The sequence below is a fragment of the Syngnathoides biaculeatus genome, chromosome 16 (assembly GCF_019802595.1).
Source record: "Syngnathoides biaculeatus isolate LvHL_M chromosome 16, ASM1980259v1, whole genome shotgun sequence".
Lineage (NCBI taxonomy): Eukaryota > Metazoa > Chordata > Actinopteri > Syngnathiformes > Syngnathidae > Syngnathoides > Syngnathoides biaculeatus.
In genome coordinates this window covers 18,241,053-18,265,548 of record NC_084655.1, presented here as the reverse complement: position 1 = coordinate 18,265,548, position 24,496 = coordinate 18,241,053, and the positions used below count along the sequence as shown (strand labels likewise).

The window sequence follows — 24,496 nt, the reverse complement described above, 5'->3', positions numbered from 1 at the left end:
GTTTGCTTTGTTAGCAGATGGTTGCCAGGCAACTGGATAGAGCAGGCGTCACACTCGTGGCTACTTGTTTTTACTTAAAAGTTAGCAGTCAGGTAAATGTACATTATCAAAAAAAAATTAATAATAATAAAAAGAAAAAAAAGCACAACTTTTTCTTTCCAATCTCCTCAAATCTCGCGAGAACATACAAAAATAAAAACAAAACAGGACATTATAAAGCTGCACATTTTGTACCAGATACAATAATATTAATAGCAATAATAATAAAATACACAATAAATGCTACATTAAGTGGTTAGAAATAGAAAGAAGGGTAACGGGGAGAGGGGGGGAAAAGTACAATGATTTTCCTTTTTAAAACATCTTATAATCTTAGAATATACAATGTTATTTTTTTTTGTTTTGTTTTGCAACTAGCCAAGAGTTTTAGTAGTAGAAAGTGCATTCTATGCAGCAAAGAAAGGAGGAGCGTCATCATCATAATCATCATCATTCGGCCATCTTAGCAAAAACATGAAAATAAAAAGAGGACTGTGGACAGAGCTTGGATGGGGAAAGCAGGAAGAAGCTTTCCTTTTTTTTTTGTTTTGTTTAGGAAAACACGATTTTTGAGTTAAAAATGTTTTTTTTTTTGCTATGGTCCCTTCCACATCACCTGCCGTTCTCCTCCTTCCCTCACCTAAAAGGAAGTTACATAGATATATTCATATATGTTAAAAAAAAAACACTCGTCAACCATACCACGCGCAGCCTGGACTGCGGTCCGTTTCACAATACAATCGCCGCTTCCCTGCGCCTCGCCCACGCGGCGCTAAAGTGCAGAGAATACACGCAAAAACAAACAAAACAAAACAAAAAAAAGGCATCAGAGAAGACAAAGAACCGTATTGCAACTGGATGATGAGTTGATGAGGGAAGTGAAACCGAAGAGCCGCAATAAAAAAAAAAAAAAGCGCAAACTGCAGGTCCGATCGATCGGAGAAGGGATAACCTCAAACTTCTCGCTTTTAAACATTGTAAAAAGAGAGTCACACGCGATTAAATGCCACCGTCTGCCCAAATACAAGATTATTGGTGTTATATATATATAAAAACGACATCATAAACAGTACTCCGCAAAAGTCTTTTGTCCACCATTTTGAAATGGTAAACTGCACTTAAGTATATTAAGCACCAAAACCAATTTCCGCAAATATTGGTGGATTAGGATGCAGGATCACCCCCACCCTTGCGAGATGTCTATGCTCAACCAAACCAATTTTTTAGATGAGATCCTGCCGTCAGCCAAGTGGCGATGTGTGACATCACTGCCGGCAAGTCCTGCAGGGATTTCCAACCCCACGCAATACCAAATTTCCCAATTTAACTTCACTGACCAGGAAATTATTCTTTATTTGCTCCAAATAACACATCTTTATCCATCGATATATCAGCCAGGCCCAGATTTCGAAGGTTATTGTCAAACTAAACATCAAACAAATAGAATTAATTAAGTGACCTCACAGGTTCCGCTCCTTGAATGCTAACATAAAATGGGAAAGGCCATTAAAACATAGACTATCCATCCATACGTCCATTTATTTTCCAACCTGCTTATCCTCACGGGGGTCACAGAAGTGCTGGAGCCTATCCCAGTTGTCATCGGGCAGGAGGCGGGGTACACCCTGAACTAGTCGCCAGCCAATCGCACGGCACATGGAGACAGACAACAGTGGCACTCACAATCACACCTAGGGGCAATTTAGACTCTCCAATTAATGCACATGTTTGGGATAAGAGAGGAAACCGGAGTGCCCGGAGAAAACCCACGCAGGCACGGGGAGGACATGTGAACTCCACACAGGCGGGGGCCAGGATTTGAACCCTGGTCCTCAAAACTGTGAGGCCACTGCCACACCGTGCTGCCCCATAGACTAATTATTAGCATCTAAATGGCACTGCCCAGCAGGCACAAGACGTGGATTCAACGTTGAATCCACGTTGTTTTAGGTCGCGACGTCGAACAACCGAAATTCAACGTAAATTCCACAGTTGAATTTTTACGTTGTTTCAACGTTTATTCCTAGTGTCGCACCTAACGTGACGTGTCAGTTACTGTCTGAAAATATTTCCACGACGCACCGCACGCGATGCTGCCGTTCCTCGTTTTCTAATTGTCGGCAATCGTTCATTGCGATTTACAATTTTTATCGTAATTAATCCGTCTAAACTATCAGTCAGTTGGTCGTGTCGTGAGTGGTGAAACATCTTCTGCAGAGAGGCTAGCTAGCCGCCATTTCCACTCTCTCAATTACACTATATTTTATTTTGTTTGTAATGTACTTTAAGAAAAGAGTTATTTGTTCGAAATGTTAAACATACATGTATTACTGTGGGCTAATTGTTGGTAGTTTGACACTGCGTAATAAAGGTTTCAAGCTATAGTTTTAATGGCTCAATTTCCATGTAGCATGGCTACGTTGATTTTACGTTGGATTGTCACGTCGATGCAATTTACGAATACAACATTAAAACAACGAATTGTCGACGTTGGACCTGGACGTTGTTTTAACGTCGTAAGACAACATTGATTCTAGGTTAGCGTTTGACGGCGTCGCAATTTACAAATACAATGTTAAAACAACTAATTTTTGACGTTGGACTTGGACGTTGTCTTGTATTACAACGTTGATTGTAGGTTAGATTGTGACGTCGTCGCAATTTACAAATACAACGTTAAAACAATGAATTTTCGACGTTGGACCTGGACGTTGTTTCAACGTAAAATCCACGTTTTGTGCCTGCTGGGCGGTGTTGAGTTTTGAGCATGGTCAAGGAACAATTTAAACTCGTATCTCAAGCTATCACCATATAAACCCATCCCTTAACCTCGCTGCTTATCCTCAAGAGGGTCATGGGGCTTGCTGGAGCCTATCCCAGCTGTCAACTGGCGGGAGGCAGGGTACACCCTGAACTGGTCACGAGCCAATCACAGGGCACATTGAGACAGAGAACAGCCACCCTCACAATCACACCTAGGGACAATTTAGAGTCTCCAATTAATGTTGCACGTTTTTGGGATGTGGAAGGAAACCGGAGTTCCCGGAGGAAAACCCACGCGGGCACGGGGAGAACATCCAAACTCCACACAGGCGGGGCCGGGATTGAACCCGTGACCTCAGAACTGTGAGGCCGACCGTGCCGCCTCACCGTATACACTCATTGCGATATTTTTTGCCTGCTAGTTGTTTCTAAAGCAAAACATGCGGCTTGGCTCTCACATCTGCAACCTGGAAAAAAGGCAAAGAATTCCAGGCTGCGTAAAAAGGAGGTGGAGCCACATTAATATCGTATGGATCAAACGAGAAATCTTAATGCTCGCCTGGGACTTTTGCGCAGTACTGCACCTCCGCTGACAGTCGCCGCTCTCTATTTGAAAGGGAATGACATTCACACCATCGGCTGATACATTTTTGTTAGCGATGTGATCGTTGGCGCGCTTGCGACCGACTTGATTTGCGTCCAAGTAACGGGAAGCTGCAAAACGCGCCTGCCACGTCGTCCGCCCCCCCCCAAAAAAAATCATCGTCCGTCCTTCCGCGCGGGCAACATTCAACGGGCTAAAAATGAGCTCGGGCGGGACCGAGGTTGGAAAACGATCAAGTAAAGCGAGGGACTCGGGTGTGTGTTGAGTGAACATGTTAAATGAGGTTTAACATGGCAACCCGTATTATTGACAGCAGCGTGGCAGAAGTGGAGAATCGGGGAGGAAGGGGAACAGGGGTGGGGGCTGGGGTTGAGGGTTTGGTCCCTGATCGGGGGCGCCCCACGTGTGCGGGGCCCTCACAGTTGCGGTGCGGAACAAGCGAGGAGTTGGCGCTCATCTTTTCCCGTCCTGTAAAACCTGAGTTTCTTCCCAACGATCCTTTTCTTGACCGGCCCCACGTTTAGCCGCGCGGCTTGGCTGGAATTCGAACGGCGAAGCAAAAGTAAAGCGATCGCGTCTACCGGAATGGAAAGCGTCATTAAACCGCCACGGATCTCATTCCATAAGAGCTCGATTTTAAGTCGGAAAAAAAATTACAAATAAAATTCCACCCTTTTCTTTCAGGCTGTACTCCGTGGTACTGCGTTCTTCAACCAGCGACAACATTCACAGAATATTTTGGACATCCAGGAAAAAAAATACCCCAAAAAAAAAAAAAGTCCACCCACAATCCATTTGAGAATACTCACCACTTGTAAAGCTCGTCTAAAATTAGACGGGCTGTACCTGCCTTTTCAAACACATGAAATGTGTTCCAGAGGAGCACCCTTACATTAACGGCCTTTTGTGACCCCGCTCGGGAGGTCAAAGATTCGTGAAAAATTCATAGAGCGGAGTGGGATGGCGCCGTCGTTAAGCCACGTTTCCACCAAACAGCCCACAACAACACACAGGAACGTCGACGGGATCGAGTTCAGAACCTTTTTTTAGACCAGTTTTCACTTCAAAGTGAGACGTAAGGGCGGATGTATTGATTATTTTTCTGGGACGGATCTTTCGGTCTTAGTACAGAGGCCTACTAAGTCCCCCCGCGCAACATTCGGCAAAAGGGATGGGAAGTGAAACCGCTTTAAGCTTGAACTCTGCTCTGTAAACAAACACAGCGGTGCTCCACCTCTGGCCGTGGCAAACTACAACGAAGACCAGACTGTAGTGTTAGTGTTATACTTGTCTACATCTGTAACGTTCTAATAAAAAGAAAAAAAAACACCAACACCACAAATGTTGCATTTTCATAAAAAGAAACATTTGAAATACTGCATACTATAACTTTTTTTTTTTATAATTGATCAAGCTTTTAGTGCTGCAACATTATTTGGACCCTCTAAATTACCCCTAGGTGTGATTGTGATTGTGAGTGCGACTGTTGTCTGTGTCCATGTGCCCTGCGATTGGCTGCCGACCAGTTCAGGGTGTACCCCGCCTCCTGCCCGTTGACAGCTCGGATGGGCTCTCCGGCACTCCCCGCGACCCTCGTGAGGATAAGCGGCTAAGCATTTGCCAGTTCGTTGCATTTTGGGATACTCTGCTACAGTGCGTAAGTCGCAGGTTTTGTGGAGAGCATCCACTTGTCACGGCGTATCTGCACCCCCATAGTCTCGTTTTTGTTCACGTGTCATGTGTTGCCTCATAGTCATCGGAGCTTTACCTTATGTTTTTGGATGTTGCCTGTAGCCTAGCGGTTTTTTTTTTGCTTCTGCCTGATTTGGATTGCTTATTGGTACATGACCTCAGTTTGGAAAAAAAACCACGTTTAATATCATGTCCTCGTCTCGGAGTCCTGCATTTGGGTCCGGCCCTGTGGCTTGTGCCCTTAACAGTTTGCAGCATTCACCTAAAAATAAGGTCACCTTTTGCCCGCCCCCCAATTTTTTTTTTTTAATTAGATAATCTTTCATTTATTGGAGAATTTACTGCTAGCGGTTTGTTTCATTTTAAATGTCAATGTGTTCAGGTTTACATAACTGAAAAGCACTTCAATGTATTGCATTTTGTTCCTTTACTGTACCCAATGTGAACCAAACAAGTTAGCTTAAATCCAAGGTAAACTTGCAATTTTGGGCCCCTTACATTCTATATTACAAACTGCCCAATCAGTGAACAGCAGGTGGACTGTACCATACCACTACAAATGTTGCACAAAGCGGGAGTACAAGATATTTAGGAACCTTTTGTGATAAGGACCTGAAGTGAGCTGTACTGCTTGGTGAAAATGTAGCTTAACTTGGTGCCACGTGGTTGGTGTAAATGAAGGACTGGGATTAGCTTGAAGGGGAAAAAAAGTGGCCCAGTTGTTGACACATCCAAGGTGTTGATGGTACGTACATGTGACCAGGGGGAAGGGGGGTCCGCAGGTTTTTGGTTCGTAATTCAGTGATGTTGAGGGGCTCCGGGACCCTTCTCTGCGGGAGCCATGTGGTGCAGGTAGCTGCTCTCTTCGTGCCCACAGTGGTTTAGAGGCTCGCTTTTAAAAAGGGCAGGTGGGGGCGGCAGGTGGGCGACCGGGGGCACCGCAAGGTGGTGGTGGTGATGGTGGGCATGGAGCGGGTTGTGCGGCGGCGCGGCTTGGGCTGAATTTGCGAGGTGCTGTTGGGGGTGGTGGTGCGAGGAGGCCGTGTGCAGCTGCACGTGGGCGAAAGCGTGTCCCAAAGATCCCCGCGAGGGCAAGGCCGCCCCGGGCGCGGTGAGCCCCTGGGCGGTCGCGGCGGTGACGGCCGGCGGGGACGCCGCGGAAGGGCCGGGACCGGAGGATGACGAAGAGGAGGAGGAGGTGGAGAAAGTGCTGGCGAAAATGCCAACCGGCACCGGCGGCCCGCCGGTCTGCAGCACCATGGGGCTGGTGACCCGGAAGCACTTCTCCTTGTGCGCCTTGAGCATGTTGGAGAAGCGGAAGCGCTGGTTGCACACCTCGCAGGGGTATGGCTTCTCTCCCGTGTGCGTGCGGCGGTGGCGCTTCATGTTGGGCCGGCTGGTGAAGCTCTTGCCGCAAATCTCGCAAATGAACGGCTTCTCTCCTGTGCGTGAAAGAAAAGAATTATTCTGATGAGGGACTGTTAAAGGTCAAGTGGCATTCGAGCCATATTTAGATGATATGCGGATTACTTCTAACAGCGGACTCCCAGACAGCATGTATGAGCCGTGCTCGTCCGCGAGGCACGGATTGGCCGGCGGCTCGTCCGCTCATCTACCATGAGACACGGAAGCTCTTTTCAAAGAAGAGAACGTCTCACAATCGAGTGAAGTGTCCGGGGCAATATTACCCTACTGTTTCGAGCCATATTTAGATGATATGCGGATCACTTCCAACTAACAACAGACAGTACGTATGAGCCAGCCCGGCCGAAGCTGTGCTCGCAACACAGAAGCCTTCGCCGGCGAGCCTGACGCGGAAGCCGTCCGACACGCATATAGGCAAATTTGCGCACCCCTGTCATACATAAGCGGGTCTTTTGTTACGTTATGAGAGACGGATTACATCGTTCCCCCCAAACTATTATTTTTTTTAGTCGATGTATACACACACCTACCTGTTATTTGGAACCCACGAAGCTCTTGTCCTTTGCACCTGTGGAGTCCAATTTTCACGACGAACCGGGTCTTTTTCAAAAGTATGACGAGCGAATCCATCCTCCTGAGTTTTCGAGCGACATCCAGCAATGCAACGAGCCAGCATTTTAGCGAACATGAAGGAACAATGCGCTAGCTTCCCGCAGGTAAAACAAACGAGTGCGCTTGAGCGCGCCACTCCCTCCAAGGTCACTTCCTGCTTCTTGTCGAAAACAAATCCTTCGAGAGGATTTTCATGGCGGGATTTACAGAGAGGCGTGTACGTCAAAATCACGTTTAGTGGTGAAAAAAACGGATGAGTCCATACCGGCTGGCATTTTTTCATTAATAATATACTAAAAATCATCCATTTCACGACACTAGACCTTTAAAGAGGAACACAAGGGAATTCAAATGAGAATTACAGCAAAGAACTGGGATCAACTGGACATATATCGTAATATTGTGGACGCTTCTCTCATAATGACCAAATGTTTCATTGGTAGAAATGTCCACAAAATGACCGCACATCTCAATCCAATGTTCATTTCATTCTACTGGAAATTCCAAATTTACATCTTTGGATATATCTTTTTTTTTTTTTCAGTTCCAACTCAACTTCCTGTGGTTTCACCCTTGTGCAAACCTAAATGCGAGGCTCAACATACCCATAATCCCTAAATTCTATTTTTCTATCAACCGTCAAGTCTTGTTCTTGCATGCTAATAAGCCGCCGCCGCCATCGCCATCGGAGGGTTTGTGCCGCCGAGCCGCCCACTCGGCAGGAAGCTATTACAATTGTCACTTTAAGGAGACGTGAAAATGAACATTCGGAACAGCCACTCTCATTAACCTCCTCCACACGGGTATTCAATGCGCCCGCTGGCGCCCACGCGGCCGTCCCTCCGCCGGCTGCTGAAGGGCTCTCTGAAACGCCTCCGTCTGCCATGTCGCTGACAAACCAGCTTGCACGTCAAAGGGGTGACATCCATCTTGTGTAACCGCCACATTACAGCGGGGAGAATTCGCCAAGAATCCGCTTGTGGCGTACAAATCCGTGTTCTAATGCAGTGATTCTCAAAGTGTGATCCACGGCGTATGTGCTTCGTGAAGATGCAAACAAAAATGTTTGAACTGGCTTTTGTGGCTTGAACTATTTTGGAGTCTAACACACCACATTTGATAAGTATAGTTCGGTTGTATTTAACTTTTAAGTACAATACAGTTGCTTTTACGCTTTTAAAAATGTTTGTTTCAAACATTTATTCAGGCACAAATTTTGCTCAAAGCATTTTACTTGAATCGTTATCTTAGTCCTGTTTTTTTCCTTTATATTTTAGTTTTTTTTAATATATTTGCACAATTTTTTTTTACATACACCCATACATTTTATAAGTTCAAACTGCGTAGTGTTACAGTGTCTTAAATTGAAATACTCCACCTTGTTTTTCATGCAGGGTTAGGGCAAATTTTGTCCATGTTGGACATGATGGTGGTACTTGGAAAATTGCTTGGTGCAACACCCCCCCCCCCCAAAAAAAAAAAATAAATATATTGAGAATCACTGTATGGGTGCAGCCAGTATTGCAAGCTTTGACTGGGTGTGTCTTTCCCCGCAGCAGAGACAGGAAAGGACTCGTGTAATTACACATCCCAAATATAAGCCGTGTGGAGCCCTGGAAAAAAAAGGCTTGCACCACAAGAACTTGGTTTTGGAAAACGGAGAGGCAGCCAGGCAGAGAAAATCAGAGGGGTGGAATCGGCAGCATGTGTATGGCTTGTCATTACATATGTGCAGCGCTCCTCCATGTTACCCGGCCCCCTATCATTACAACGAATGGGCGACGTCTCACGATGCCTTGCGCTTCAACAATGTTACACCCGCGTCCTCTTTTAGAAACCAGGAGCCCCGTTTTCACCCAGTGGTCTGCCGCGGTACTGCTGAGAACGCTAAATCCTCGTCTCCTTTGGTGGAATTTATTCAACAAAAAAGGTGAACACTCAGCATACAAAAAATGCTAATGTGTTTACCGTAATTCCCGGCCTACAGAGCGCACCTGGTTATAAGCCTCACCCAGTACATTTGTAAAGGAAATACAATTTGGTACATACGTAGGCCGCAGCCGTGTAAGAGCCGCAAGTGCCCACATTGAAACCGACACTGAAACACGAGGTATTTACAAAGAAAGACGGTACACAGAGAGATTAACGCTAGCGCCGCAACGCTAACGGTAACAGAAATTACAGTAAGTTCAGTGAAACTTCTGATGACGTGCCATCTTTAAACCATCACCCCGTTCACAGTTCAAATATCTCTTGCCGCCCTAAGTCTGTAAAGAAATACAGAAATAAAATTACACTCCAATCGAGTCATCCTACGTGTTTGTTGGATGTGTGTTTAATGCAAGCCTCAGCAACCTTTTTGAGGCTGAGGGCTACTTTGTGAGCATCGATCGTATGAAGGGCTAAGTGACCTGTTTGCGGCACATTTCAGACTCAGTTCATTACACGTACATAAAATATTTTTGTTTTAATTTAATGTAGTAAATGATATCGCAGGTATTTTAAAATTGTAATTCACATAAGCAAATCAGATTCAGAATTTAAAGCACCAATAATAGTAATAATTTGTGGCCTACGGTATTTTTAGAACATACCTCGCGGGCGCCTTACATGGTCCTCGCAGCCTACCATTCACCCGCGGGCACCGCATTGGTGACCCTGGCACTAACGCTAGCTCCGCCGCACTAACGCTAGCGCCGCCATGCTAATGCTAACGCTAACGCTGCACTAACAGGGCCGGTTAAAAAAACATACTGGTAAATATCACCGAGACACGGCAGTAACACAGCAGCAACATGCTAGCATAGCGCTTAAGCTAGCGTAGCGCTAATAGGGCCGGACGTTTAAAAAAGTAATTCCCTCGCCGCATATATTTGGTCTCACTCTCACGATTGCCCCCTTGAGGCCATTAGGAAAAAAATGCACAAATTAGCCGCATCATCGCATAAACCGCAGGGTTGCAAGCGTGTGAAAAAAGTCAGTGAAATTATAGGTTAGAAATTACGGTAAATCTGGATTTACACTGCAGGTCCATGTACCCAACGGATGATGCGTGCAGCAAAGCCATAAGTAGACATGAATACATCAATACAAATTTAGTTCTGGGATCAGAGCTGACCAAGTAGCTGAGTCAAACGGGGAAGTGAGCCTTTTTTGTCGACCGATCAAAAGACCGCATGCTTCACACCAACTAGTAGGCATCATATCATAATGAAGTGAACTATACGTGTTGGTCAAAACTGAGCTGCAGAAATGAACTGTCTTAGTATTTGCAGCTGGAATTTCTGAAACATTTCATGCAAGGCTACAAACATTGGATGCCGACAAGATCTCTGGAGCAGAGAAAAGAAGAAGGCGGCAACTATGAAAACGGAGTGCAGTCGAAAGCCCAGACCAGAGCCCGGGAACTAAATTTAGGTGAAGAAATGCCGGACAGCGAGAGGATTTGAACTTCCGTATTATCCCGGCGTGTCTCAAAACTGACACCAACTGCATAATCAGTTCCTCACCTGTATGCGTTTTCATGTGCTCGTCAAAATACTGCTTCATGTTGAAGTCTTTGCCGCACCACTGGCACATGAACTGCTTGTGACCGATGTGGATGCTCATGTGTGAGCGCAGCTGGTACTTGTACTGGAAGCGCTCGTCGCAGTTCTGGAGGTTCAGACAACACCGACATACAAAGTTGTCAAAATCAACAAAATGCAGATTAAGTTTGCACATTGAGGCTGCTGAGCGAGGGCACCTGGCTAAAAATCAAGCTAGGGGAGGCAGGGTGGGCCGAGACCACCGCAGAGAGCGGCCTAGATGTTACAGGATGCTATAATTAGGCTGTAATAACATGCTACAGGGGCAGGGTGATGTCCCGCATTTAATTAGAGTGGCTCCACCCGTGCACACATGGCATCTTGGAGGCCTGGAGTGAAGGACAATACTCCCATCTGTCCACTGGAATTCAGAAAGGCGCTTCGTGTAAAGTGCTAAAAATAAATACAGATGTTAACTTTAGCAAAACATTGTTGCGTTGTTTTTTTTCCCCCAATGTACACATATTGACAAAAGTATTGCGACAGATGACAAATGAAAGATCCTGTAAAGTGAACTCACAGATTTGTTTCTATGCAAAATACATTTTATGTTTGCTGAGACTGACAAAGATGTACGGTAATTCCCGGCGTACAGAGCGCACCTGGTTATAAACCTCACCCAGGAAATACCATTTGGTAAATAGATGGGCCGGAGCCGTGTAAAAGCCGCCAGTGCTCACATTGAAACCGACATTGAAACACGAGATATTTACAAAGAAAGATTGTACAGAATTTAGTCCCGAATTGTTGTTGCATTCAAGTCTTTTTCACAATCTCTGTTGCCCAGATTTTTGGGGCAGTGCTAAAACATGGCCGCATAATTGCTACTTCCTCATTCATAATATCTTGACCCACTTCCACCACAAGAGAACTATGCAAACAACCCAAAAAAATAAAAATTCTTCCCAGAGGCGTAATATGTTTTGTGTTATTTGGGCTACAGTTGCTCCATCATGGTGTGGCCCCACACACGGAGCATCGGGACATAGCAGGCGCTTAGCCACCCCGCACCAGCAACTACAGTCGCCGCCCGCGACCCCGTGCAACGATGTCATGCCTGTCAGCATCACAGTTATTGATTGCAACTTCGCAGAGCGGAAAGGTAAAGGGTGAAAAAAAAAATAAAGGGACTGCAGTTCATCACACTGCTGTGGCCACACGTGTCATGAATCCTTTAGTGGCCACAGCGGCGTGATGCACGGCCCACTGAATTTCAACAGAGCAAAAGGGGGGAAAATTGTCCCAGGGTGGCTGCCGGTCATTACGGTGGTTCTCAGATCCTGCCAGGCTGCCACAGGGAGTCTCTCAGGGCCCTGTAATAGAGTCTGCAATGTGCATTGCTGGGAATTGTCTTTTTTATGAACTTGTTTTTAATTTATTCACACTTGTAATCAATCCTCTTCCCCGTGGTGTGTCACTTTCGTGCACCTTATGAACTTGTACCAACAAAGGCCTTTTATCCAACTCTTGGTTAGTTAATGCATCCATTGAGAGGCGTGTTCCAATAGTTTTAGCTACTTTGATGACATAACAGTTTGGCAACTGCGCCAAATACAAACGGCAACACTGTAAGTGCAAAAAAAAAAAAAAGCTATCGTGGTCAAGTTGTAGCGCAGTCACGGCAGTATGAGTAAGCAGCGACTTTGCTGGAGACTGCTCACATACATCTTGACTGCATTCTTTTTTTATGGTATACCGTAATTCCCGGCCTACAGAGCGCACCTGGTTACAAGCCTCACTTAGTACATTTGTAAAGGAAATACCATTTGGTACACACATACGCCGCAGCTGTGTAAAACCCCAAAGTGCCCACATTGAAACACAAGATATTTACAAAGAAAGACGGCACACAAAAATAATTTAACGATGGCGCTAATCCTAGCGCCGCGCTAAAGCTAACGCTAGAGCCGCGCTAAACCTAGCACTAACGCTAACAGAGCCGGTTAAAATAAAACTTACTGGTAAATATCACTGAGACATGCCAGTAACACACAAGCAACACGCTAGCACAGCGCTAACGCTAGCGCAACGCTAACAGGGCCGGTGAAAGTCACTTCCTCTGCATATATATTCCACCTTTCTCATTCTTACATTTTTCCGCTCGAGTGCCCCCCCCCCCCCCTCGGCCGTTAGAAAAAAATGCACAAATTATTCGCATCACTGCATAAACCGCGGAGTTGAAAGCGTGTGAAAAAAATCGCAGCTTGTAGGCCGGAAATTACGGTACTTTTGTGACATTATTTTAGAGACTGATGGCTGTGGAGAGCATCTGCTGGCAAGTATCACACATACAGTATTTTACAAGCATGATCCAACAATGAACCATGCTTCCATCAGACATCATTTAAAAAAAGTCTCAAACTGGTGGCCCGCGGGCCATTTGCGGCCCAGGAGACGATATTTTGTGGTCCCCACCTTAATATGAAAGTATAATGGTAGTGTGGCCCTCGAGTTTTATATGGATGGCACTTTTAGAGCTGACGAGCTGACCAATCACGGTGGGGTTGATGGCAATCAGGGGTGTGACATCGACCGGGCTTGATGCAAGCAGAGAAACAATTTTCAATGAGAGAAAGTTACAGCAGCGTTGCCATGGAAAGGTTTCTTCTTTTTAGTAGTTTTGCATATAAGTTCTAAACACAAACATCCTTCTTCATCTTATTTTGTATTTAAAAAAAGATGAATGAGAAGCTAGGATTGTTTTTAATTTCAAATTTAAATTCCGAGGCTGCGCCTCAGCCTCAGCCAGACTCCGCCTCCAGCAGCCCCAAAGTAAATTGAGTTAAAGACCCGTGATTTAAAACATTAAGTGCAATTGTAAAAATGTGCGCATACCTGAACTTTGAACTGGACTGAGAAGGTCTTACCTCGCAACGGAAGGGCTTCTCTCCAGAATGCTGCAGGGAGTGCACCTTGAGGGACATGCTGCGCTTGAATGACTTGCCACAGGTCTCGCAGGTGAACGGCATGTCCTTGGTATGAGCTGTGCATTTTGACATGGGAGACATACGGTTAAGAGCGGGAAAAGAGCAACGTGAGATGAACCTGAAACAAATTTTTCTTAGCATTTAAGGCCACAAAAAAATTGGTGTTGAGCACCGCAAAAGACACATTTCAGCGAACATAAAGGCTTTTTCTTTGGCTTTTTAGAAAACCTCATTAAGGGGTTACGCTGAGAAGAATGCAAGAAGTTTCTTTTTATTATTTTGAATCACTAAAAGGTTCATAAATCCTTCACCATACGAGGTTTTATTTAACATTATTCACTATCTTCACATTAATGAAAATAAAACAAATATTTGTAGTTTTAAAAAAAAAATTTTGGGGGGGCGCAATACTCATTTTGCTCATTTCTGCGTGAGGACAGACTTGTTGAGGGGAAACAAGCACAGGGCCCATCAGACATTACAACGACGATACATTCCACGTAATGTTCAGTTGTGTATTTATCCATCCATCCATTTTCATAGCCGCTTATCCTCACGAGGGTCGCGGGGAGCGCCGGAGCCTATCCCAGCTCTCAACGGGGAGGAGGCAGGGTACACCCTGAACTGGTCGGCAGCCAATCGCAGGGCAACGTAAAGACAAACAGCCGCACTCACAATCACACCTCGGGGCAATTTACATTGTCCATTTCATGTTGCATGTTTTTTTGGATGTGGGAGGAAACCGGAGTGCCCGGAGAAAACCCACGCAAGCATGGGGAGAACATGCAAACTCCACATAGGCGGGGCCGGGATCAAACCGGGTATTCTATTTGAGTGTCACCTGAGTGCCACGGTGAACGTAGCGTTGTTGAACACGTCACTCACCAACCATGTGCTTGCGGACGTGGGCCATGGTGTAGAACTTCTTTTCGCAGATGTCGCACGAGAATTTCTTTTCTGCGTAGCCGTGCACGATCTTGATGTGCTCGTGCAGTGACCACAGCTTCTTAAAGGATTTGTTGCAGGAGACACACTGGAAATAATTCATCAACAACAATTATGGAGATGGAAAGTTATGAGCAATATATGCATTGAGTCTTACGTGTCATGTATATTTATTGTGTACTGTACATTGTATGTGTTGTATTTTTCCTTATGCTCTACCTCCCTCTGCTGGGAGAAAAAATATGAATCCAACACGCATTCATTGAGGGAAAAAACGTAAAACTACATCGGCTTCAACATATATTTAACCTTGATTAAACAGAGCCAAAACAAAAGTAAGTAGTTATCAGAGGGGCGTTTTCTCAACAAAATTCTTCTTGTACCAATCCAAGTTAGACAGTAAATAGCCCAAGTATGAAACTTTTAAAATCTTTCCATAACACGCTGAATTTTATACATTTTTTGATTGGGTAACATTGGGTTACAGAACCCTTGACCAAACTGCAAAAATCTGGCAATAATTGACGTTGCGCTACAAAACTAATAATTGGCTCTAGATGCCACAAAATGGCAGTAAAGGACTATTTTTGTCTAAAAAAAAAAGAAAAAAAGCCCCTCAACTCATTTTCCAGTTTCTTGTCACGCAGATGTTTCCAAAGAAATAATTTTACTGCCCTAGGCTGAGCATAACAACAATAACGGGTTGAGTTTTTTTTTTTTTTCAGCAAATGATGGCGGATAGGTTCATATGGAAGTAAATTAGTGCCACCAGGATTTGAATTTGAAATGCCACAGAAAAGAGGATTTGAATTTCAAATGTAAAGTGATCACATTTTAAATAGTTGCTAAAATTCGATGTCTAAAATTCACCGTCTGAGCCACCAGGCAGGGTCACCAAACAGTCAGCCAATCCAGTTACGCTTTCTTAGTATGTGACATCACGTGACTAAGAAAGCTTGACTGCGATTGCCTGGGTCTTCGGTTCTGACCTGAAGTAACCCCGCCTGGTGGCACAGATGGGAATTTCAGACAGCGAATTTCAGACAGTGAATTGTACCCAACAATTGAAAATGTGATTACATTTCAAATTCAAATCCTGTTTTCTGTGGCATTTCAAATTCAAATCCTGGTGGCACTAATTTACTTCCGTAGGTTCAGTAGATATGCTAGCTCGCAAATGCTGAACTACAAATATGCGCTAACAGCGTTTGTGTTTAGCTGAGGACATGCTTGTGATGTAATGCAGCTGCAGCCCAAGATTCAAAGGCTGTGCTTCCATCCATCCATTTTTAAGAACGCTCATCCATATTTGGGTCACAGGTGATCCGGGACCTATGCCAGCTGACTTTGGGCAAGAGGTACCGTACTCCCTGGACTGGTTGTGACCCAAAACCCAGGGCACACAAACATCCATTCACACCTATGGAGAATCTCGTCTTGTATGAACCTATCATGGATGTTTTTGCTAAGTCGGGTGAACCTGCACAACCCAGAAAAGATCCACATGAAAACGGGAGCTGAGATTTGAACCCAAGACCTCTCAAATGTGAAGCAGAGGTGTTAAACACTGTGTTGACCTGGCCACTGAGAAACGAGTGAGAACAGTGTGTGTCTTCTCACCTGGATGTTTTTCTCGCAGTCGGTCTGCTGGTGCAAGGCCAGCTCGCTCTCCAGAACAAACTTCTTCCCGCACTTGTCGCAGATTTGCATCCTCCTGTGCGTCACGTTCATGTGCTTCTCCAGGTACCAGCGTGTGTTGAACACGCGGGGGCACTTTTCACACGCCAGCATCTCCTTTTCTCCTTCGGCCTTGCCGCCCGGCACCAAGGCGGCCGCGGACGGCAGCGGCGCTGAGCGGGCGGAGCGACGGTGGCCCTTTACCGTCTCGGCGTGCTTCCGTCGTCCCCTGGTGGTCATCCCGGAGGCCGGCGAGCTCAGAGCTGTCCGGAGACTCTTCCTCTGTGACTGGCCGGAAGCGCCACCAGCACTTCTGTGGGCCCTCTTTGACCTCGTCCTCCGGCTTTCCATCTCCTCGTCCTCTTCGTCGTCCTCATTATCGTCGGGGCTCTCATCTTCACGCTCTTCCCCATCCTCGTCATCCTCGCTGAAACCTCTTTCGGAATCGTCTCCGGTCGCGCCGCCTTTGTTGTCGCCCTTGGATACGTGGAGGGTCTGATTGTTGAGGTTGACCTCCACGATGATCTGCTCACGCTTGAAGCCCTCCTCCTCGCCGTCGTCCTCGCCTTCCTCTTCCTCGTCGTCATCTTCGGTGTCCTCTGAGGTGGCCTCGTCCACCTCCGTTCGTACATCTCTTCCCGGCGCGCCCTCGCGGAAATATGGCTGATCGTTGTCACCCACCGCCGTCTTCGTCGTCATTTTGTTGTCCACCAGTACCGAGTAGGGCTTGCCGCCCGCCTCCCTCTTATAAAGCTTGCCCGTCAGGTCCACCTCTGGGTTGGGGGGATGGTAGTAGGACTGCGACACTTGCGACCTGCGTCCCTCCTCCTGCGACATCCCGCCAAGGCACGGGATGGAGACCTCCTCCTTGAGACTTTGGCAGGATTTCATGAAAAGTTAGGATGCTGAAGTGATAAAAGGGAAGAGCTACCCCACCAAACCCCCAACTTCCCTCAACAGGAAGGAGGGGATGAGGTGTATGAGACAGTCAACCGGATTCAAACAAAGCCTCCATGTTGTTCGGGGCGGGAAATTATGTCAGAAAGACATACAACCGGTCCTGCGCGTGCCTCCATGAGCTTTAAAAATAACAGCCAGCGAAGCTAAAGTTCACTTCCTGTACAGGAAAGTGCAGGTAAAGTAGTAGAAAGACGCACTTCACGTGGTTCTGCCATGAGGGTCCATGAACTGAGCATCACCTACAAGAAGCAGAAAAACACAGATGAGGACATCTGTTAGGGCATAGCCCACAAAGATTATATCACCCAGATCACAGCTCAGTGTTCCCTTGTCCTTTGTACCGTTCACTCTCCTTGATCGATTTTAATTTTGCCGAATTTTGGACAGGACGCAGTCAGAGAAAGTGAACTTTTTAAAAAATAAAGTACAGTATATTTCTTAAATGATTTAATCATATAAAGTATTTAACCTATACATGTATTTCTACTCAGCAGTTTATTATTAGGAAAAGCTAAAAAAAAAAAAAAAAAGAACCCTTTAAAAAAACAATTTTTTAGGCTTGGAACGCATTATTTCATTTTCCATTCCTTGTAATGGGAAAACGCGCTTCAGTTTTTGAACGTTTCAGTTTTCAACCGGCCTTCTGGAACGGGTTGTGTTCGAGAACCGAGGCACCGCTGTACTTCAACTTTTTAATAAGGCCTACAGCATGGGACTCGAATTCCAAGAATGACTTCAAGTACAGACATCCAAGTGCATGCGTGCCCACGGCTGATTGCGAGTTGACCTCACGCAACCTCACCCTGGCTCGGCATTAGGAGTGTGCACTGGGAAGGTTGTGGGGGGGGGGGGGGATTGAGATGATCAAGAAGCGCCCGCAGGAATAAAGAATACCACGTGTCTATTCTCGCAGAAAACAACAATTTTTTACAGTCTTCTCATGGTTGTCGCAGATATCTTGAGTGCTGTCTCTAAAACATCCGTGATGACAACAACAATCGGTAAAAAAGATAAGACAAACAAATCTTAGGAAGCAATGGTTAGCGGTTCACCGTTTTGGGTCTGATTACCGATCCAGTCACAAGTTGGAGCAATATACAGCACAGTGGTCCTCCGCTAATCGTGAATAGCGATGGGTCCAAACTACAAATAGCGAAAATCCATGGATAACTGAAGGGAATTGTCTTTGCTTATCATTATCATTGCTTTTTTTTTAATACTTCAAAGATTCCCGAGTAAGCAGGGATAAATAAGCTTCACTGGTTGACAAGTCTAAGCTTGTTGATAAAACTGCTGCCGTCGCGAGTTTAAAAACAACGGACCGTTCCGACCTGCCAATCACTCGTACAATAATGGCCAATCAGATAGCCGCATTGACTTAACCCCTAGCTTGACACGCCCCTGCCGTCATGTTGTCCCACGAGCAATACTGGTTGTCAGTAGCGTGCGCTTGGAAAAGTTAAAGTTACGGAGAAAATGGTCCTCAGATGCACTTGGCGAACATGCAATTCTGATTAAAGATATCGTGCTAGCTTACAAGGGGGTCTGTTGATTCATTTTCCACAGCCTAAAACACAGTTGACGAAGTGTCTATGATGGATTAAGGCTTACGGAAGACCGCACGTACAACTAAATGTGGACAATATCAACAAACACAAGGCTGTATGTTCGAAGGCAAGTGAGGCAGAAGTATCTTCTTGGAGTTCGATTGAATTATTATCAGTGCTTTATACTTTGCAGGAGAACAACTTTTCCCTTTGTTAGCGTATCACTGACCATCTGAATGAAGTATGTCATGTTTCATGCCGAAGAGTCAGGTTAGGGATACGTAAATGCATGCAAGAGAAATGTCTATTTGCCCATTTGGATCACATCGGACTTTTAAGACAGAGCACTGGGTTCCATTACGAGCAGAGTCAAGACTACAATGATATAACTCGTAATCTTTCTAAGTTAAAAGTACTCACCCTGCTTTACATGCGCAGTACGATTCCACTATTTTATCCTGTTGGATTTCAATCTAAAGTTTTGGCGTCAAACTTTTTTTTGCATCGATCGCCAACATTTCGCTGTAACTCTGACATTGCGTCCTGCCCCATCCAAAATCTTAATTCCGTGTACATATCCTTGCGTGAAATAGTTGAGACCTCTTTGTAGAACTCACTTGGACAAGTTTGATGCATTTGGCAAAAAACATCCTGCAAGATTATCTGGAATACGCGATAGAGAATCGACTTCAGACCTATTCTGTTCAGTCGACGTTTTAGAAGCTTGTGGAACATGGCAACTGCAGCTAAGTGGGCGGTGCTTAAGATCACTAGTCGGAAACGTCCATTCAGTCTTTATAGGGTCTTACATCCACCGAACTTCGACTCCCGCCATCATGGAAGTGAACTTGTACACCGTATTGAACCTGCAGGGTGTGGGCTGAGCAGTGGCTCATTTGCATGAGACACAATCAAACCTGGGAACCGCTTTAAAAACGCACAATGTCTCCTTTAATTTTGACACTTACTAATACCTACAAAAGCTCATACAAGAATCTCCTTGTACATGCTGACGTCTTTAAAATGGGATCAAGACGAGCACGCGGGAAAAGTGAGCTCGGCTGTAACAGAGCGACTCGGGCCCGGCCGTACTCGACACATAGCCGACTAGATTATCCCGAGAAAGGATGACAGGGGAACACAAACTGCATGAAAAATGGCTTCACTGTCACACGAGTAACTTCCATCCATCCATTTTCTTCGCCGCGTATCCTCATGAGGGTGGCGGAAGTGCTGGAGCCTATCCCAGCTATCATCGGGCAGAAGGTGTGGTACACCCTGAACTGGTTGTCAGTCAATCGCACGGCACATGGAGACAAACAGCTGAACTCACAATCACACCTCGGGGCAATTTAGTGTGTTCAATTAATCTTGCAGGTTTTTGGGACGTGGGAAGAAACCGGAGTGCCCGGAGAAAACCCACCCAAGCATGGGGAGAACATGCAAATTCCACACAGGCGGGGCCGGGATCGAATCTATATCCTCATAACTGTGAGGCCAACTTATAATATTCCATTTTTCCCTTCGCAAATGAACCCGATTAAAAGCCCAAACAATGCACGGGGTGCGGTTATGCAACAATTGTAGTGAGTAAAAAAATGCCTCCACACTGCTTCGTATTATCGTTGATGAGTCATTTGAGAGTTTCGATCAGGATAAAAACAAAAAAAAAAAGCACTTTGATGTGTGAAATTTTGGACTTCTCAATATCATCATGTTGAAAAGAGAATTCCTCTTCGATGTCGACATTTTGTAGATCTGATTTTTTAAAAAAACAAGTCAGCTGATTTTATCTGATCTGGTAGTAAGGCAGATTGTAATTATAATTAATTAAAACCAACCACTAACCTAATTCAACTGGAACTCAACAGACACTTGCAAGAAACCCAAAACTAGTTTCGTATGGGGTAGGCCGCAAGGTGACTCACACAAACACCGGATGAGATGAGAGTGTAATAAAAAACAAACGAAAAAAAAATGACAGGATGGAAGCTTCACATTGCAAACTCACCGCACAGAACTAAGAGCGACCACATAAACGGGGGCAAGTGTTCACAAGCGCGGCGCTGACAGTGACCTGCAGGGACTCAGTCGAGCTCGCAGGCGCTCAGACTTTAATGAGCTTTTCGACACTCGCAGGGAAGGAACGGCTGCGAAGGTTCACATTCCTCACTCGCGGCAAACTCGTAAGACCTTAACCCGCTCACCGCGAGCGACGCTGCAGGGGGGTGGTCCCCCCCACCCCTCGCTAGGTATTCCACCCTGCAGGATTCCCAGTCACATCCTTAAAACCAATCTCCTTGTGCTTCACTTTCATTCTCCATAAATCAACCCGGGACCAAAAGGCTAACATGGCCTAGCTACAAAAAAATAAACACTACCTTCATAACAATACAATGGTTACGTCACCAAAAGAAAGTGTTAATTTTAAGAGAATGAAGTCTTAGTGTCAGGCGAGAAAAAAAAAAAAAACAACAACAAAGGCTCAAAATCCACCCTTGAATGTGGTTGAAATGCAGTGGCATGACCTTAAAAAGGCAATTTATGCTCAAATACCCTCCATTTTTCGCTGACTTCAAACAATACTGCATGGGTGAGTGGGCCAAAATATCTCGACAGAGATATGAAAGACTCATTGCTAGTTATAGAAAAGGCTCGAGTTGAGTTGTCGCTGCCGACGATGGGCCAAGCAGCCATTACTTTTTCACACCGGGGGCCGGGTCACTTTAAATAGCTTGTTTTGTTTATCAATAAACAAAATTATAAGCACACTTCACTTTTATTTGTCTGATATTTACATCAGTTTGATATCGAACATTAAAGTGGGGAAACTATATAAAAAATTTGAGAAGGGGGCAATATTGTATGTTTCAGCCTGCTACAGTAGAATTTTTTTTTAAGGAGGATCATGATCGACGATTGTATTGATGTTTTTTTTGTGCCACTGATTCAATATTATAGAGCATAATAATTCAAGTACATCCTAGATACTTTCACTTCTAAAAAAATGCTAAATGGTGGCATTCAATGGTCTTTCCGTGTGTATTACATCTTTTTCACTCATGTTGTGACATAACAGTACATAATTTTATTTCAGACATGTTGTCATTTTTGCTACATTATTAAGCATTTTTACTGTATTATCACGACTTTTCTTTCATACTATTGGGACTCTAATAATGGTATGATTTCTTACTGGTAAAATTACATCTTTTTCTCATGCTTTAATGACATTATTTCTTATGTTACATCTCAGTTCACACTCGTCTCATAACTTTTTTGTCATTTTTCATGTAGAATTAGATCTTTTTCCTGCATCACTATTACTTTTTACACCTAACTAGCCACGGGCCGGTGTCAGAATCGGACGGTATGACGAACGTGAGCAAAAAATTGTGGTTTCACAGAATTCTGACAGCAGCTCTAACGTGTATTGCTTTGAAAAGTCAAGGTAAACAATGACTACTTTTTTTTCAAACCACTAAACATGCTCTGTAGGTACATTAGTTAATAGAAGGGAAAAAAATCCCCATCATTGTGTTGCATTGTCTTCCTGAAGCGCCATTACAACTGTCATGTAACATTGTAACAACATTGTTACACATCTGTTACGACATGCATAAATAAGTTATAGCATAATGACCCCTGCTTATGCCACATTACAATTACCTCCCCTATGGTTAAGACTTTTCACTCAATAAGTCAATTATTCCATAAGACTAAAACTTGTAATAGCTGCCATTACTCGTATGATTACTGCTTTTTGAGGGAGGTGGTTGAACTAGTTTTCACTCTTGCATGGACTCAATAGACCTCCCATATTTATCCAATTACAGATTTCATCTACGACAAGCTGTAAAAGCAAAAACATATTTTTCAGATTTTCAACAGATTCTTGAAGTCTTCAATAAACCCTAGGCAGGAGCGACTGGGCCATGCTAGCTTTTGGCATTTTTTTTTGGTAGGGCAAAGTGCTGAAGCACCATTCCACACAATTTTTTTTTTTTTTTTTTTGGGATGCATGGCTGCAGCTAGTTTGCGCTTTTCGTCTTCCTCTGGTATGTTGACAATGCCAATCAATGGTTAACCACGTAGCAAGAGGGAAGCGAGCAAAGGGTTAAAGCAAACGCAGAAAAACCGCACCAACTGAAACCAGGCCCCGGTTAACTTGAGCTACATGCCCATGCTAAGCTACTCCTGTCCAAAGATAGGTATAAACCTGTACACACATAACAAGCTAACTTTGCTACGTTAGCTGAAATGAAGCAAGTAAAATATTCTTCTCCGGTTCCGCCAAAGGACAAAACACTATGTTAAAAAGAGCCGCGTTCATTGGCGTGTTCCCGAAAGAATTAAAACGAGACTTTCACTTTTTATGTACATATATATTTTTAATCCAGTCCAAATCCGCCCAGCACGATGCTAGTTAGCGTAGAGCTAAGAGAAACGTCAGACAGCAGCGGCGGCAACTCAACAACGTCGACACGGCATGTTAACGGGGGGGGGGGTGTAAAAAAGTGTGTCCGCTTTTGGAGATAAAATAAATGAACAAAAATGTCACTTTGACGTATGTTTCTAGTCGGGAGTGCACGATGGGAAGCAACGCTTGCCGGGTAATGTCAAATAATAACAACCCGGGGTGCTGTATTGACACCGCGGGTCGACGCTGTCACTTAGTCGGCCGCTCACCGGAGTCGGTCCCCGCAGCTTCGGTCACCGGCTGCTGATGAGCAGCGAGCGCATCCTCCGGCGTGTCGTACATATGAACGGGTCGGGATGAAGTGGCGGTCCGGTTGGCTGTCCGGCTGCTTGTTTGGCTGACTTGTTGGTTGCCAGGCTCACTTACCTCCTCCCGGAGCCCATGCAGGCAGGATCGCGCACAATCCGGGTTTCATGTGCTTCTTCTACCACGGGAGGGGAGTGGAGAAGAACCCGCTGTCCCGAGATGAACCGCGACGCGGGGCTGTTGCCGACGGGTGCCCGAGCGGCGACCTAAGCCGCCCCGCTACGTGGCCCGGCCGAGGGGAGTTCTTCGCTTGTTGCTTTGACGTCGGCGTCCTGCGTCTATTCCAGGCAGGCCAGGCCGCCTTCGCCTCCTCGCCGCCGCTGTCTAGAGGACAGGCGCGCGGCTGTCTGGACAGAGGACGCGCGCGCACCCACAGGAGATCGCTAATCAATGGATGATAAAATGACGACAGTTCATCATCATCATCTGTCCCTCTAATGCGCTGAAAAGTTTTTGAAGTGATCCTTTAAATGACTACAGTAGTCCAAATAGGAATGAATGAATTCCATCTAATTGAATAAAACTTGTGGAAATAAAATATATTGGATTGGAAAAAATTCAAATATACGTGCTTTTTAGATATATCATTTGGGCATGACTAGAGATTAAAAATTTATCTCATTGCTGTTACACATTCTTCAATTGTGGTTAGTTACAATTTAATTTTAAATATAATCTGCAGTGAACTGATTCTGTCATGTCAATGTTACATAAAGATGAAGATATTGCAGAAAAAAATACAATTAAAAGACCAAACGTTTGCGGTTTTTTTTCCCCACATCAAACCACCCAAATATAGATTATAAACTACAGTAATTGGAATTGACACTATTTTGTACTGCACACAACAGCCCCCTCTTGTTGCGAAAATAAGATAACATGCAATGGAAATTTTTGGACACGAGTCACATGACCACCGCGAGCTAGAAAGA

General features: G+C 45.0%; 1 protein-coding gene across 2 annotated transcripts; it reads right to left on the bottom strand.

The window, feature by feature from the left end:
- Positions 1 to 98: 98 nt before the first annotated feature.
- znf652 (zinc finger protein 652) lies at positions 99 to 24,048 on the bottom strand. 2 transcript variants are annotated; one of them, XM_061845555.1, is made up of 6 exons: positions 23,468 to 24,048; positions 16,215 to 17,470; positions 14,535 to 14,682; positions 13,590 to 13,705; positions 10,645 to 10,789; positions 99 to 6,540 (listed from the first exon to the last, which is right to left on the bottom strand). In XM_061845555.1, exons 2-6 carry the CDS (start codon positions 17,160 to 17,162, stop codon positions 5,897 to 5,899), a joined length of 2,001 nt encoding a protein of 666 aa, XP_061701539.1. In that variant the 5' UTR covers positions 17,163 to 17,470; positions 23,468 to 24,048; the 3' UTR covers positions 99 to 5,896. The 2 variants fall into 2 exon arrangements, with proteins under 2 accessions (XP_061701539.1, XP_061701540.1); XM_061845556.1 differs by having other exon boundaries at positions 23,625 to 24,048.
- Between the last annotated feature and the right edge of the window lie 448 nt (positions 24,049 to 24,496).

What these genes read in the sequence shown, in the direction of transcription:
- znf652 (XM_061845555.1), bottom strand. Translation starts at nt 17,162, where the DNA reads ATGAAATCCTGCCAAAGTCTCAAGGAGGAGGTCTCCATCCCGTGCCTT. An exon ending in AGAAGCCCTTCCGTTGCGAG is followed by an intron (nt 10,790 to 13,589) that starts GTAAGACCTTCT and finishes CTGAACCTCCAG; the next exon opens with AACTGCGACGAGCGCTTCCA. An exon ending in GCACATGAAAACGCATACAG is followed by an intron (nt 6,541 to 10,644) that starts GTGAGGAACTGA and finishes TTTCACGCACAG; the next exon opens with GAGAGAAGCCGTTCATTTGC.